Raw genomic sequence first — 17,681 nt, forward strand, 5'->3', positions numbered from 1 at the left:
CATACTCTGTGCATTTGTGTAGAGACAACTGAAACCATGAAACACACTGCTGCTGCCTCTATAACACTCAATAAGGAGTCACCTGCCGCCACCACCACACGTCTCTTCCTTCTCTGGGAAGTAGCAGGAATCGTTCTGTATGCTGTACCTTCTGCTGCCACCTTGATGTGTTCTGAGGTCTGCAACCACTGTTCTTGCTTCTCTGGCCAAGAATCAGTGTCCGAGGTGAGGGCATACAATCAATTTTGTAGCTCCAGAGACACAGCATGCTCCTGATAGTCCTACTGTTTGTGTCATGTTCCTCCAGAGGATTGTCTCCTGAATTGGGCAATCTTCCTCCTCCCTAGGGGTACTCTGCCTACATCTCTGTTCCAGGACAGTCCACTCTAGTCTAGCAAGAATGTCCTCATGTTACCCGGTGGCTTGAAGTGTGGACAGGTGGGCCTCACGTTGATGGACCTCCTCTTCCAGCGTGGTAACCAAGCTTACAGATAGCATATGGAAGGATGGGCCTTTCTGCAATTCCACTAGCATTCCATCACCTCCTCTATCGTCAAGAATCATCCAGAATGCGGCAGCTAGACTGGTGCCTGGGGCCGGCCGCCGAGACCACATAACACCGGTCTTGAAAGACCTACATTGGCTCCCAGTACGTTTCCGAGCACAATTCAAAGTGCTGGTGTTGACCTTTAAAGCCCTAAACGGCCTCGGCCCAGTATACCTGAAGGAGCGTCTTCACCCCCATCGTTCTGCCCGGACACTGAGGTCCAGCGCCGAGGGCCTTCTGGCGGTTCCCTCATTGCGAGAAGCGAAGCTACAGGGAACCAGGCAGAGGGCCTTTTCGGTGGTGGCGCCCGCCCTGTGGAATGCCCTCCCATCGGATGTCAAGGTGATGGACAACTACCTGACATTCAGAAGACATCTTAAGGCGGCCCTATTCAGGGAAGCTTTTAATGTATGATATTTTAGTGTTTTTTGGTTTCTGTGGAAGCCGCCCAGAGTGGCTGGGGAAACCCAGCCAGATGGGCGGGGTACAAATAATAAATTATTATTATTATTATTATTATTATTATTATTATTATTATTATTATTAAAATTTTGCCCAACTGGGCACTTGATTCCACATTGCAATGAGGAAGCAAAGGGTGAGATTAATCAATCCTACTTCCAGATTTACTATGGTAACATTAGCTCATGATGCAGCACATAGTCTTGCATGGTGAAGATCCCAAATTGATATTCTGGAATATCCAGTTAAAAAGATCAAGTAGCAAGTGATAGGAAAGATTTTGGACTGAGACACTGCAGAGCTGCTGCCACTCCGAGTAGACTATGCTGGGCTAGATGGAAAATAATCTGACAGTTTCCTATGTACTATGTGTTAATATTAAGAAAAAATAATCTGCAGTTGAATGGCAGCAAACAGCCATCATGTTGTGATAAGAGGACTGGTTTATGCAACAAGTTATCATGACAGAGAGGCTTGCAGAGAAACTAGGTGTACTTACCCCAAGGAATATGTTTTTAGAAGAGTCAAATCCTGCTGCAAAGATTCTGGCAGTGTATGGTGTGTTCCTATCACAGACAATGCGGCAAGCAAACCTGGAGATGGTGCTTTGGGTGATCTGAGTTTCATCACCATTTTGACTGCCAGAAATTGTATCTGTTACAACAAAATCTATGGGGCTCTCTGTCGATCTGCCAACCTGAAGACATTGAAAACATATTTTAGAGAAATACCTTAGATGATACTGTTACATTATACATTATGTCTAGAAAGGCTGTTTGCTAAAACACAATAAACTGACTGACTGACTCTTTGGAGAACTATGCAACGTGAGAGCATGTGAAACCTTAAATAAGCAAAATCTATGGGTAACTTGTACATTCAGGTAGATTCAAGTATTATCCACAAATCAACAATTAACGTAAGTAGGCATCTTGCTCTCATTCTAAAACTGTTTTAGTTACATGGGGTACCTTCAAAATTTGAATGGCTTGTAATAAAACCAAGCCCCTCAGCAGATCCCCCCACTCCCCACAAAAATGTATAAAAGCTTTTGTCTGTTTTTAGATTTAAAAGATCCACTCTACAAACCAATGTTAAGTGATCCTGAATTACTTTTAAGACACCCTAGTATACAAATTGTAACACAATGGGTTCAATTAATGAATTCCATTAGCAGAAGGCCTTCTCAGTGGGACTTTCCTCCTCCTCTCCTCGCATGGCTCCCCCCAAAATAGTTTCTGGTCTTTTGGGGGGAGAAGGCCCAGAACAGCATGGTTCATTGGTGGGTGGGGGGTCACTCTATCTGACAAGCTGAAATTGCTTGCCATGGTAGAACAATATCTTAGCACAAGAATGAATTTCTCCTAACGTCTTTTAAAAGGTAAAGGTAAAGGACCCCTGACAGTCCAGTCGCGAATGACCCTGGCGCTCATCTTGCTTTACTGGCCGAGGGAGCCGACGTTTGTCCACAGACAGTATTTCCAGTTCGTGTGGCCAGCATGACTAAGCTGCTTCTGGCGAAACCAGAGCAGTTAACAGAAATGCCGTTTACCTTCCCGCCACAGCGGTACCTATTTATCTACTTGCACTTTGATGTGCTTTTGAACTGCTAGGTTAGCAGGAGCAGGGACCGAGCAACGGGAGCTCACCCCGTCATAGGGATTCGAACCACCGACCTTTCGATTGGCAAGTCCTAGGCTCTGTGGTTTAGACCACAGCGCCTTTCACTAAATGCTAAGGAAGAAATCATTTCACACAGAGAGGGAGCTATATTGTAGCATGCATACATGCTCATGGCTCCACCAAATATTTCTATGAAATATTTTAGGAGCACAGAAATGTAAGAAGCTGCCTTATACTGAGTCAGAACATTGCTCAATCTTGCTCAGTACTGTCTACACTAACTGGAAGTGGCTCTCCAGGGTTTCAGGCTGGAGTCCCTTGGAACTGAATTTGGGACCTTCTGCACACAGAGTTTGGATCTGATATCCCGCTTTATCACTACCCGAAGGAGTCTCAAAAGCGGCTAACATTCTCCTTTCCCTTCCTCCCCCACAACAAACACTCTGTGAGGTGAGTGGGGCTGAGAGACTTCAAAGAAGTGTGACTGGCCCAAGGTCACCCAGCAGCTGCATGTGGAGGAGCGGAGACGCGAACCCGGTTCCCCAGATTACGAGACTACCGCTCTTAACCACTACACCACACTGGCACACACAGGGCAGATGCTCTACCACTGAGCTTAAGCCCTCCCCAAATTTTCTGCTTCATTGGTATTACTTGACTACTTTTGGCATCAAGATGTCAACGGCTGCACTTGAATGTTTCACTTATTAAAAGAAGAGGTATTAGTGGTGTGTTATGGCATAAAAACTATTACAGATTACTCAGCTGCAGAAACACTGTGATGGGTGAAAATGAACATGGCAAGCCCTGAATTTCTGTTACTGCTTTAACTGCAGTAAAAGTAATAGATATTTGTCTTGCTCTTGAAGAGACTAATGTTGCTTCTTGGAGCTATGCCATAAACCAGAATTATGAACTTCCTAGACAACAGCAAGGAAATCAACAGATTTTAAGTTGGGTCTCTGTGCATCTAAGATTTGGAAAGAAACATGCAGCAAATTAAATATCAGATTAAATATCTGAATCGCATGGATTCTTTCTTCCAAAAAAGAGAATTCTATTTAAAGCTGTCTTCTAATATTTGACATTGACTACCAAGGTACAGGGTTGTGCTGTTTTGCTGTGTCATTTGAGTTTAGGAAACATCCTAACTGCAAAATTCTGCCGGATTTATTATTTGCTAGAAATATTTGCTGAGGAAGACAGGGTAGAGAAGATAAGCCTTCTTACTTTATTCTACTAAAATGCTAATCAAGCACCTCTGTAGAAAAGAAGAAAATATAGTACAGGCGACTTTCAATTTACGCTGGGATTATGGTCCAGGAATAGCGCATAAAGCCAAAATCGTGTATTGTCAAAACACATCGGGTTCAATGGTGGGTGGGATTGCCAAAGTTTTTTATTCCTGGGTGCCTGTCCCTTTCCACCCTCTTTTTCTTTTTAAAAATTGCTTGCAGGATTCCGGGGGGGGGGGGGACTGATTGGCGGCTGTGAGAACAGGGTAGCACTGGCATATCCAGCAAGTTCTTCTTATGTTCTTAGTTCAACAGTTCAGGAATTACCAGCCCCCCCAGCCCCTCTATGTCTAAAGCCCAACTGTCATAGTCCAACATTTGTAAGATAAATCGCCTAGAAAGCTTCACACATTGTCTGCTATTCAAACTAGCATAACACAACCACTTCACTCCTTGAAGATCTTCAATAACTTTGGCTCAAGTGGGGCGATCAAAGCAAGACCACAGAGTGCTGGAGTAAAGGGAGCCAATGTGGAACATTGTACACGGTGAGTCTTTTAGAAGAGGCCCCGTGGAACATGTGCACTCTGTATCCACGGGGCTTCTTTTAAAGGACTCACCCTGTATTTCTCCCTGCCCCAAAACAAATCACACCCAGCTGAAAATCCTACAGTTTATGAACCGATAAACTGTCAACTAAATTAATATTTTAGAAATATTTATCCCAAACATGAGCCTTGCATTTTCAGTACAAATTGGCATTCTCAGAAAGCCCAGATATGTATAAAGGTAAAGGACTCCTGACAGTTAAGTTGAGTCGCGAACGACTCTAGGGTTGTGGCGTTCATCTCGCTTTACTGGCCGAGGGAGCTGACGTTTGTCCGCAGACAGTTTTTCCGGGTCATGTGGCCAGCATGACTAAGCTGCTTCTGGCGAAACTAGAGCAGTGCATGGAAACGGCGTTTACCTTCCCGCCAGAGCGGTACCTATTTATCTACTTGCACTTTGACGTGCTTTCGAACTGCTAGGTTGGCAGGAGCTGGGACTGAGCAACGGGGGCTCACCCCATCGCGGGGATTCGAACCGCCAACCTTCTGATCGGCAAGCCCAAGGCTCAGTGGTTTACACCACAGCACCACCTACGTCCCCTTAGATATGTATAGTATTGCATATTACTAATAAATTAATAAAATTTGTATACTGCCCTTTATCCATAGATCTCCGGATGGTTCACAGCACAGAAATACAGTATTTTGTGTGGCATAAGATAGTACTGTACACATCATGATTGTGAATGGACCAAGCAGCACCTAATCCCCTAATACTAGTGAATCTAAAGAGAAATGGACCCGCATGGTGGAAGAATAGGACAACACTGGGAGCTTCATGTACAGTGGTGCCTCGCCAGACAAAAAGAATCCGTTCTGTGATTCTCTTCGTCTAGCGGTTTTTTCGTCTTGCGAAGCAAGCCCATTGACGGATTAGCGGATTAGCGCTATTAGCGGCTTTTAGCGGCTTATCTGCTGATCGGATCAGCTGATAAGCGGCTTAGCAGCTTAGAAAAAGGGGGGAAGGGAAAAAAAACCAGCAGGAACTCGCAAGACATTGTTGTCTTGCGAAGCAAGCCCATAGGAAATTCGTTTTGCGAAGCACCTCCAAAACGGAAAACTCTTTCGTCTAGCGAGTTTTCCGTCTTGCGAGGCATTCGTCTTGCGGGGCACCACTGTAATATGCTGAGTTTTCCAAAAGACAGGCAGGTTTTTAAATTAACAAACAATATTCTAGTACGCACTGTGCTTTGAAAGCACAAGAGACCTCTCATCGTTGTGAAGCACATAGGGATGTGACAGAAAGTATTTTAACTGAATCTAGGTACATACAGGAACAAAGAAAAACTGATGAACCCACCCACTGTCTAAACACTCCAGAACTACCTCTGCCATGAATGAAAATCTGAAACAATGCCTTTAAGTAATGGCTTTGTTGGTGCTCCTGGAAGAAAACCAACAACCTATTTTTGAGCATCTGTAACTCAGTATATTTACTGCTGAATGAATATGTCATTGGAAAGACCTAGAGAGCATCACTAAATGAAAGTATAAATAATGCAGCCACCACCAGTTCCCACTGGGAGTGCTTTCAAAAGAGCAAGAGTGGGACACAGTCCAGGCTCAAGATTATTATTGAAAGGTCTGTAGAATGCCTTTACACTTTTGCCAACAACAAAAGCCAGTAGTGAATTTTGAAAGCATGACACGCTGAGCAAAAAAAAGAGCTGTGACAGTTCAGAGTGAGATAGTGGGAAAGCTTTTCAGTGTCAGAAAAACAAGCATGCAAGTAATTAGTGTGCAGTCACATATGACACACAAAGCACATACTTTGCTGCATGTACTTGTACCAAAGCTTCGCAGTGTGCACTTCTAAAACCAATGTGCAACTTGCCCATGTAGGAACCAGCAGGTAAGACCCTTCAGAGAGAGCAACATCTGAGAATAAAGCCTGTACTCTAGGACACCATTTCTGTAAGCCATTTCAGGGCATCTTCACACAGGGAATAAGCTATAAAAGCCCACAAACAGCTGTTTTTAGGTCATGCAAATGCACTTACCTGAAACATATCTGTATCTTTGTCGTGTGTATATTCCACTACCACCGTCTGGCTTCTTGACAACGTGTAGGATATACTGTGCTGCCCTTTACAACTGATGGCCTGTGGAATAAGACAGTTCCTGCTTTATTTAAGTAACGCCTGATTCAGGGAAAAGCACATCACTTCAACATTTGTAAATGCTGTTACAGCCATTACCGAGTTTCTCCCTATCCTGGCTAATTCGATTTGTTTATGCGGTTTGCAGCAAGTGTGGCTCAGCCGCAACTCTGGATCACAACAAAGAGCATAGCTAAGGGACTTCCCATGCAAGGTGTGACCCCCCCCCCATGAGCAAAGCTCTTGCTTATGGTCAGAAAATTACAAAGATCTGTCCTTTAAAAAACAAACCAAGCTAGAATCAAGACAAATGAATCTTGAATGCAACCATGCAAGTTTCACTTTTCACACTTTCTCTCTTTTGGGCACACAATTTTTTCAAATGACCCACTTCCATGATCAAAAAAGAAAAACAGCCTGTGAAGCTTTTCTTCACCATGTCTACCAAATCTAACCCAGATGCCTTGAAGGAGCAGTGACTTTCAGAGGCAGGTACTGTATCTTTTCCAGGCCTATTCTGCTTCTAGAGGGTCTTTAACTAGAGATATCCGGGACCAAACCAAAAAGCATCCATGTACTCAGCGACAGGTGAAAACAGATTTGTAAAATTGGCTAAATACTGGTCAGATATTTTTAAAGCATTTTTAGAACAAAAGGGTATTTTCATCAACTTGCTTGATAGCTGAGCTAATCACAAATGAAATTAACTTTTAAAAAAATTATAAACAAATAACTTGGGATAGCAGTCAGCTATGTTTTATTCAAAGTAAACTTATTGAAATCAATGTTCGTTAAGTTCAATTGGTCTACTATGAGTAAAACGTAACTACCACCCATAGCTTTTAACTATGTTCTGGGAGGAATTTAATGTGATTGTTCAGCCAGGGCAGGCATTATGGCTTACCAGACAGAACTATTTCCCCTTTCTCCTCCCACATGCTGTTGCAGGGATTTTTCCAACGCCCCCCCCCCACGGGGGGCGGGGGAGCCCCATTGCACAAGAGAAAATCTTCTCATAGGACTTCCACTGATGGAATCCATTAGTTGAATCCCACCCTTTTCTCCTTTGGCTTTTATACAGAAATTCCAGGATCATAAAATTAAAGCAACAGTGCCTATGAAAAGCAGAAATGATTTTTGAAAGCAATTTTACTAAGGCAGCTTCTCTGAAGCACAGTTAAATAAAAAGCAGTCAGCTGGCATTCACTGACCAGTCTCTGACACTGAGCTAAGGACCCTCCCATAATAAAGGGGAAAGATGAAGCCACAGTGGTGACAGATATGCTTCAAAAGCTGGAACTTTCCATAAAAGAGAATAGAGTCTGGCGGCCAGTTCACTAGAGATAAATGACCCTAAGTTCTGTTCTGTCTCTGTCTGTTTAGATATTTGATTAGAAGTGGAAGAAAGTTGAAAGAATATCAGCCAACACCCAGGGCTTCTCAGCTATTGGATGATAAGGGCCATTTCACTGGTTTTTATTTGTTTGGGTGCACACCTAAGGTGCATTAAGCATACATCTAACAATGTAAAGTACAACTTCAAAAAAAACCCCAAATAGTTAAGAGAAACAGACACTTCATACAAAGCACAACAGTCAGAAAACCACAACTGTCTTCATGTTGAGCACATACATGGTGACAAACCAATTCTGTTGCTGAGTAATATTCTAAATGGCCCCAAGTGGCTATGCAAACAATGAAAGGATTGTTTAGGACTGGAGTTCACACAAGGAACTGTGAAATATTCAAAGACATAGGAGCCAACTCCTAGGCTCTGAGGTCTCTTCAGCCCCCACCCCCATATTTGAGGTGGACGGGGGGGGGGGGCAAAGTTAATGGGACACTGCCATTCAAATGGTATGTGTTTGCTGTATCTTCTGATGGGTTTTGAAGGGCAGGGCTTACCTGCCCCCCCCCCCATATTTTATTCAAGTTGGCATCTTTGCTCAACGAAAAGTCTTAACATAACATTCTGAGATGCTCCAAGATAGTACCAGAAGCTCCTCTTTCAGGGGTTTCAGAATGTTACTGAATTTGTGTGTGGTACTGAGTAAAAAATGCATCAAAAGTAGAGAACGGTGAGTGCATCTGAACCCGCCTTAGCTTTAAGTTCAATTTTATTTTTATTTTTTTAAGGGGTTCTCTCCTCCCTAAGACTGTGCCCTTTTGATTTCTGCTGCAGTAATAAATTGGGAACAATAAAGGGTTACCATCTGCACAGGTCAGAAACAGACTTCACTTTGATGAAGGCTTTACAGATGACTTGGCTTGATAAAGGGTGCAAGGGACTGGGAGACTAGTTAAAAGACCTTTGTGTCTACAGAAGCTACTAGCCCACATGGAAGGGCAAACTGCAACGAGACACCTGCTTATAATTAGAAAAGGGGTCAATGCAGCTTTACCAGGCATCGTAGCCTGAATTACATAGTCAAGGACTCAGGTGGCTTGTTAGGAGTGAACGGCCAAAGTGCCGTCATCATTACAAACTCTGGATCCTAGGCTGAACACGCTTAAGAATAAGGGCAGTACAGCAGAAAACGAGCAGCCCAGTGCTATACACAACTGGAAAACAAAATAAGACGCTAAGTGAGAGTCTGGCACAAAATGCTGCATCGGTGAAACAAATTCATTTTTATTTTTCTACTGCCCCCATCCCATTTAAACTGAGAATTTGGAATCATTAATATGAATGACAATTGTTCAAGCAAATTTGACTCCTTTTCCTCTAGGGAACTAATTGGGGCAGGATATTCCTAATAAGTTATTTTTAGCTCTGCTGCCTAGGGTACTAGAGTGGAATTCTGTCCTCATTAGCTTGTGAAAGGCCATGGCAGACTTCCACACAAATCCAACTCATGCATGAGCTGACATTTAAGACCTGGTGAAAACTTCTCATTTATTCTAAATATCCTATAGCACATTGCTAATGTTCAAACTCCACTTCTTAAATGAATATTTGGTTCTTGTTAAAATAACCACTCACAGATTTACTTTTGTTATTTTCCTAAACCCTTTATATGTCCTTTGGTTCTCTAGACCAACTGAATAGATTTATTGTTAACTATTACTAACAGATGTTGTTCAACTGGTCATTTTGCTTAACAGATAAGAAAGCTGTGGTATTTGGAATCATTCAAACTGAATTATGAGCAGACCTGTATAACAACTTGAACTAAAAATGGTTGATTTTTGTAACAAAATACAGAACTAATGTAATTAAGAGTATATGGTACCCCATCATGCAGAAAGAAAACTGCTCAATGTTCAACCAAAAAAAGCCAATTAAGTTCACCAAGAATTTTGATACATTATGCATTTATGGCTACAAGATTCCTACTAATCAAAAATCAAGGTCTATGCCCTGTTTTTCTTAGGCCTCATTCTCACTGAGGAGCCACTTCGACCAATGGGGTGGGGGTGGGCACATGCCTGTGTTAGAAACTGGGAATAGAAATGGCTCCTGGAACCTAGGTTACGGAAGCAAAAACAGAATAGCTAGTTACCATTTCCCACCCCCACCCCCGTTCAGCAGCACTTTCTATTTATTCTTTCAAAATGCATGAACTAATTCACTATTCACATCAGTGACACATGGTTAATATCATATTTTCAATAGCAATTCTTAATTGGACACCACAGACATAAATGGGGCTCAGCCCCTGCAATGGCAGCCAAAACCCTAAGTCATGAGAATAATGAATATTTTCAAATACCAGCATGTGTGTGTAGGATGCGTTATGTAAAGTATTGTGCTGGATTTAAACTTAGTTTAAACAGTACTACTTGTATAACAAAAGCAGCCCTTTCACCCAAGCCTTAGTCACACACACGCGGCTTTAGTCACTGAGGTCCCCAATCCATGCACGTTTTACTTGGGAGTCTCCAGTGCCACTGCAGAAGCCTTCCCACTGTTATTGGAGAAGTCTCAGTATCAGCAAGAGATTGCCAGCCCCCCCCCTGCCGCTGCTCCTTTAATCTGGTGGTGGCAGGTGGGGTGCATAGTTGTCAACTTACAGATTTGAAAATAAGGGACCAGCAGCCTTGAAAATAAGGGATCAGCAGCCAAAATAAGGGATTTTAGTCAACCAGCAGCCAAACAAAGCCTCAAGTGGTGGTTCCCATAGCGCAGCAACCCGGCAAAGGGGATGCAGCAAGGAAAACCACCGTCACCTCTCCGCTGGGAAGCGCTGAGCAAAGGCGAGTCCCCAGGCAACACGGCCGATTTGATCGGCACAAGGCATGCAAGCTCCACCCCCCAGTCGTTCTTAGACTCCTTATTGGGTGAGCAACGCAGCCAAGCAACACGGTTGGAGCCTCCCTCCTCCCTGGCCGGCAGGGAGGGAGGGAGAGGAGCTGCTTCCTTTGAAACCCGGGAAATTTAAGGGACATCATCAATAAGGGACAGCAGCGGGACACGGCGTTGGGATAAGGGAGTTTCCCGCCAAATAAGGGACGGTTGACAGCTATGGTGGGGTGCCCATGAGGTGCCACTCCATTGGGGTTCCACCACCTAAGTGTGCAGTGTGCCTTATGGTTGGGCTGGCCCTGGCATTATCAAGTCTAGTCCCCTTGCTAAACAGCAGTCATTGGAAATGGGAGGGCGGTGAAATGGACAGACGAGGGATGTCACCATCTGTCTTTGGACTGTCACCACTTTATATGTAGAGAAGACTGTTACTTTGTTAAACACACACCAGATGAAAATTAATTGGCCAGAATTACTGCTTCTATGTTGTAAGACAACAGTAAATCTGAGAAGTGAAATTGATCTGTATTGCCAATAAAGCCATTAAGTGTAATTTTCTGGTAACCTTTAGCAAAAGAGAACATTGCCATGGAAACCTCATGAGCTTTGAGTGCCGAGAAGGAAGCCCATCTGAAGCAGAATATTAGAAACCATTTTTAAAAGAATTCCCACATGTTTTTAACCACACACCTGGCCATCTTCAGTGTTTTTTCTTGCAAGATAAGGTCTTTTAAAAAATAACTCAGCTAAGCATGTGCATTTTGGAAGCGCTTAAAACACTTTGAATCCCACTGAGAATTTAATGCTGCAGAACATAAAGGTGAAAAATATTTTTTAAAGTAGGACTAAGTCAAAACTACTCATTATTTTAAAAAACATTTTGGCAGTGCCTTCACCCCCACCCCACAAAATCTCCCTCCCTTGAGAGTTTTTCTGTACTTCTGGTGAAAATGCCCCTATACATTTAAATTGCTCTCACCTGCTCACAACAGCACAGCCAAATTTATTTACTAGTTATGTGGTGTGTATGAATTTGTGGTTGGAAATGGGAGAGAGCACATCCATTACAATGATATTCATATTAATTCTAAATTGCATTTTTATTTTCAATTGAGAAAAAAGAGTCTGAGAGCACACTTTAGGGTGTGCTCAATTTCTACATATAGGAAGTTTGATTTTTATGTACAATTCTCCACCAGTCTGAACTGTACTTGTCCCCAACCTCCAACATTGCTGAAGTACACCATGCAGTTGTTCTGAACAGGTAAAGTGGCTTGCCCCTTTGGAAGGGCTGCACAGAAAACTTCAAAGGAAATAATTTATAAAATTTATACTTTACTTGCACATAAATGTCTGACTTAAATCCAGAGAAGACTGATCAATTATTCCAATAACAATTGCTCCCCAACCAATTCATTGCACCATCAGGCTGAGAGAGGTAGTGAAAAAGTAATTGTAGTCACCACAAGGTACATAGCAAATGTTGTCTGTTGAGTCCTCTCACCACAACACATGGTTTTGTGCAAAACTAAGAGAGTCAATTTTGGATAGGTGTCAAAACCAGTTGAAGCAGCATAGTGCAACTATCAATATTCGCTTCCTTTAACTCACTGAAAGAGACCCTCATAGCTGGTAACAATTAAGACCAAACATGTCAGATTAGATTTCATATTATTGAGCCCAAATAGCTATAATGCCAAATCCTTCATTAGAGCTATGAATATACATACATTCCACTGTAAATTGGGATCAGAGCAGGAAAAATAAAGTGATGGTTTGTAAGTTCTGTAATACTGCTTCCAAGAAGTTCAGAGTCTGAGTGGGTAAACAGCACACTCTCTCACTGGTATAGCACGCTAATGAGATAAGACCCATCAAATAACTCCATTATTTTCGGACACTACAAACTGAATCTGACGCAAATCTATTTTGTATTGACAGCCAAAGATACTCTCGATAGGCACTTCAAGAGAGACCTTTAAACAGCTTCCCAATCTCTCTCGTGAGAAATGAGCAGAGACAAGAATTTAACCCTTGCCAAAATGCTATCGATTACGCACACAACTGGCATCCCTTAATGCTGTGCAATAGCGAAACACAATCGGGGGGGGGGGGAGCTGGTTGAAGGCTGCTTTTCCATGAGAAGAAGGAAAAAAACAATGGGGAAAGATATCTTCCTTTTGATTGCCAAGCGCTGCAATTTAGCACAAAACAGCCATAAACTATATTACTATCAGGGGCTTGAAACAGCAGCTGCAGGGACCTATCACAGGTATTAAGATCCAGCTCCTACCCCTGCTTCCAGGAAACAACACTCTGTATCTCAACAGGGTCATTCATTCACAGAGGCAGCTTGAGTGTTCTCATACTGTATATGCCAGCCCTCCCCAATCTGGTGCCCTTCAGATGTCTGGAGTACATCATCCCATCAGGAAGGCTGCTATACAACCCACTGAACATCTTGAGCTCAGTGTTTCCTTTCTCAAATATTTATGACTATCTGTCAGCCAACCAGAACATTTACTTTCTGTCCCATGGAAAATAGCGCCATAGGGAACATCCACACCACACATTTAACAGACAGTTTCCATCACAGAATCCTGAAAAATGTAGTTTACCCCTTGCAGAGCTACAATTTCCAGCACCCTAAACAACCACAATTCTCAGAATTCTTTGGGGAAAACCAAGCGATTTAAATCTATGGTGAGGATGTGACCTATATCCCCAGTAGCACCTAGTTCTTTCTTCTGGAAAGCCTTGTGTACTTATATCTTCAACTCTTGTTCAAGAGATTCAAATGTAATTATAGAGGGTCAACCAGAAGTCCATTAATTTTGCAGATGTTCTCAACTCTCTCTTCAGATGACATGTGAGCACAAGTTTTGAATTACCACCTTAGGTTGTGTAATCATGCTTTAATGGTGAAAGTAATTTCTATGTGGTTTTGTCGAGGAAGTATCTAAAATACAAATAAGAAAACATTTAAATCAGCAGTCTTCAAGCTTTCAGACTCGGGATCCCACCCCCCCACCCCCATCATGACCCACTCTGTCCTTCTCCCCCATCCTACTTGTCCTCGTATTAAGCAATATAAACAAAAAGGAGAGTGGCATTGGATGTCAATTCTCTGACACAGTTCTACCAGCTGAAGACCAATTAAGTGGTCTTGATATAAAATTAGTCCACCCTGCTTCCTATAGTTTTACATATCTGCTCTCAGGCACAAACATCCGAAATGCAACAGAAACTCTAGCACTCAGCTAGGCTGTCTGCTAATACATCAGTACAGTGGTACCTCAGGTTAAGTACTTAATTTGTTCCGGAGGTCTGTTCTTAACATGAAACTGTTCTTAACCTGAAGCACCACTTTAGCTAATGGGGCCTCCTGCTGCCGCCGCAGCACAATTTCTGTTCTTATCCTGAAGCAAAGTTCTTACCCTGAAGCACTATTTCTGGGTTAGCGGAGTCTGTAACCTGAAGCGTATGTAACCCGAGGTACCACTGTAAAGAGCTCAGAAGGGGAAGCCTTTCCTTAAATTCACTCTGTAGCAGGTCTTGAGTAGCCTCATCATCTTATTTTAAGGAAAACGAAAACAACCACCAAAACCCTTAAAATTATGTCATTTTATAACAAAGTTAGCAGTACTAACATCTCTATAGTCCTTGCTTTGGGGAACCCAACACAGTCCTAACATTTTTGGGGCTGTGCATAATAATGTAAGCCTTACTCTTTGCCCTTGGTACAATTTACCATTATCTGTTGCTAAATGATTTTGGCTATGCCTGCGCAATACAACCAAAACTTATTTAATATTATTGTACTAAATAATTTTATAATCAGAACAATTTAGCCATAATGATGTGGAGTTAAAATCTTTATGGAGTACAGATAAAAGGTCTTCTAAGTTGAAGTAAAAAGACGTAGTATGAGGAGACATGCTGGTGTGGGACAAACAAATGCCTTTGAAAAAGTCTCTAAATGTCACTGATGCTGAAAGAAAGCCCTTGGTTCTGCTGCTCAAAAATAGACCGAAAACTCATTTGTGCTTATGTCAAAGTGACTTGCCCATAAATCATCATGCTTGGAATAGGTTTTCAAAGCCACTTAATGTTCTTGAAGTTAAGTCTTACGTTGTGCTATCCCCAGGCTTTGTTAACTCTGCAATATCGGCTGATATAATATACCTATTTTGAAATGTCTGGTTACATTGAACAACAAGTAAAGTAATGCATAATGAACATTAAATATACTGCCTAGCCATAAATTCACCACTGAAGTGCCTGTTCATGAGATTTCAAAGACATTTGGTTGGACACTTTTAGGAAACAGAATGTCGAGCAAGGTAGACCTTGAACAGATGCGGCAAAGCAATTCTTGAGTTCTGAGCGAAAATGTCATTCTGCTGGCACAACTGGATGTAGTCTTCCTCTCATCTACCCTGCGTGCACCCAAAATCTCCAGAGAGCCTACCCCCAATCCTCTGGAGTAGATTCTGAAGGTGCACAAGGGAATGAAAGAAAGGAGAAGCCTTGTTGCACAAGTAGATGTTTGAGTGAAACAGCAGAACAGGATACAACTCCTACTACTACTATACTAAGGGGTCAATTTGTCTTTCATGGATAATAGCCATTTTTATATACCTACAGTCAATTAATTTCCCAATCCTTTTTAAAAACCAAGTGAGTTGGCAGCCACTCAGAAACTTTTCGTCCGCTCTACGTCTTTTGAGAGGAAACATTTCCTCCAGCATAATGTCACAGCTTCTCTCAAACATAGGATAACCATCTTATTCTGCTGAAAACAGTTAAAGCCCAACATCAATAAAGCAAGACAAATTCCAATTGTTAACAAAGGGGACATTCATCAGGTGTAGCTAGTGTGCACCATCTATAAAATCTGAGGCACAGTACATCTGAACTCTTGAGAACAAGGGTAGCTTCTGACAAATTTGAAAGAAAATACATTCAACCTATATGTAGCTTTTCTTACAACATATAGTCGTCCCCCATAATTTGGACTTCCTTGATATGGCAGTCTGAGGTGGTAAAGTATTTACAGAAGTAAACACTGTTATTATGAACGTGACAAAAATTGTAGAGGTGTCAAAGACATAGGTAAGAAACCTATGCAGTTGGCAACCAAAACAAGCAGGATTAATTAACAGTGCTTCAGAGCTGTTTCAACACTTCAGGGAAGTACATGGACTAAAAGAGCTGGTATTACTAGGCAAGTAATTTGCCCAGCATATACCAATGAATGAGTATTAGAATGAATCAGTAGAAGAGCTGTCTGGCTGTTTTGTGGGGATTTTGTAGGATTATGCATTAAATATGATATCTGAATTCTAGTTAAGAATTTAATCTCAACCACGGTAAGCAAATTCTCAAGAAAAATTACTATGGCTGAAGCTCCCAGAACTTTGCAGCAGCTGTTTACACTATTACCCATGTCACTGAGCTAATTATGCTCTCATTACATTACAATATAGCATAGCAAAATGTCGCTTGAATATCATTCATTGTAGCATCTACACAGGGGCTTAGCCTTGCTCATGAGTAAGCCATAAGTATTTTTATTTACCTTTGTGTAACCACAAAAAATAAATCACAGAGCCATGTTCAAAAAGAAAAACTGAATTTCTCATCTCAGTTATAGAGATATCTGGAAACAGCCCATTTATAAAGGGAGTACAAGGCAAACCCAGTTTAATAGAAGCATCTCAGATATCCTTTAATACTAATAATTTCCAAGTTTTAATTCTCACTAGGTAGCTTAATACACATGTTCTTCTACACACATAACTCCAGATTGCCTTTAGTTCATAGTAACAGATAATGGATGCCCTGTGCTTCTAAAATAACTGTTCATTTAGCACAAGTTTCAATGAAGCTATTTGTACAACACCAAAACTGCATCCTGTGAGTTGTTTATCTGAACTGATGGTGGCCAGGAGAGATATATTGGGATTTGTGGCAGGAAGCTCAATGAAAATGCCAACCCAGGGCACAGCAGCTGTGATAAAAGGCAAACTCCATGTTAGGGATCACACTTGGAATACTGTGTACTGTTTGGGTCATCGCAGCTTGAGGAGGATATTACTGAGTCCACAAAGGGCAACAAAACAAAGGGCTGAAGCATTTCTCATATTAAGAACATTTGGAGCTTTTTCATTTATGGAAAAGGTGAGTGGAGGTGGGGGACAGGATAGAGGTGTATTCAACTATGCATAGTGAGGGGGATGTGGATAGAGAAATTTTCTTCTCTCTTACATAATACTAGAACCAGGGGTCATCCAATGAAATGCTGGAAGACTCACGACAGACAAAAGAAGGTACTTCTTCACACACGACTTGGATGGCTTTTAAAGGAAATTGGACAAATTAATGACACAGAAGGCTATCAACAGCTGCTAACTTTGATGACTATATACTTCGTCTGGTATCAGAGACAGCATGCCTCCAAATACCAGCTGCTAGGAATCACTAGTGGGAGGGAGTTCCTGTACTCAGGTCCTGTTTATGGATTTTCCATACACATCTGGTTAGCCACCGCAAGAACAGAATGCAGGAATAGGTGTGTCTTCAGTTTGATCCAGCAAGGCATTTCTTATTCTCATAGCTCCCTACCGCCATTTGCTAAACATATCTGATGAGTGTATTCTAGGGACGTCCAACTCCCAAGGGACTGTGATCTACTCACGGGGGGGGGGGGACTGGCAATGATCTACCCATGGGGGGGTGGAGTTCAGAGTTGTTAAGCTTTTTTTAGGGGGCAGGTCAAATTTGTTGAACTATTTTTTTTTAAAGTGAGTATGCAGAATTATTTTTTTTTTAAAAAGACGCTCATCCGGGAATCAACCT

General features: G+C 42.0%; 1 protein-coding gene across 2 annotated transcripts in view; it reads right to left on the bottom strand.

Moving 5' to 3' along the window:
* The window catches only part of PELI2 (pellino E3 ubiquitin protein ligase family member 2), a 75,951-nt gene that overhangs the window by 9,329 nt on the left and 48,941 nt on the right, over positions 1-17,681 (bottom strand). For both annotated transcript variants that reach the window (XM_081193568.1, XM_081193569.1), the window contains 2 exons: positions 6,476-6,577; positions 1,509-1,706 (listed from right to left, as the gene is read on the bottom strand). In XM_081193568.1, coding sequence (XP_081049694.1) covers positions 1,509-1,706; positions 6,476-6,577 — 300 coding nt within the window. The remainder of the gene's footprint in view (positions 1-1,508; positions 1,707-6,475; positions 6,578-17,681) is intronic.

Source organism: Podarcis bocagei (assembly GCF_964188305.1).
Source record: "Podarcis bocagei genome assembly, chromosome: 1".
In the NCBI taxonomy this organism is placed as follows: Eukaryota; Metazoa; Chordata; class Lepidosauria; order Squamata; family Lacertidae; genus Podarcis; species Podarcis bocagei.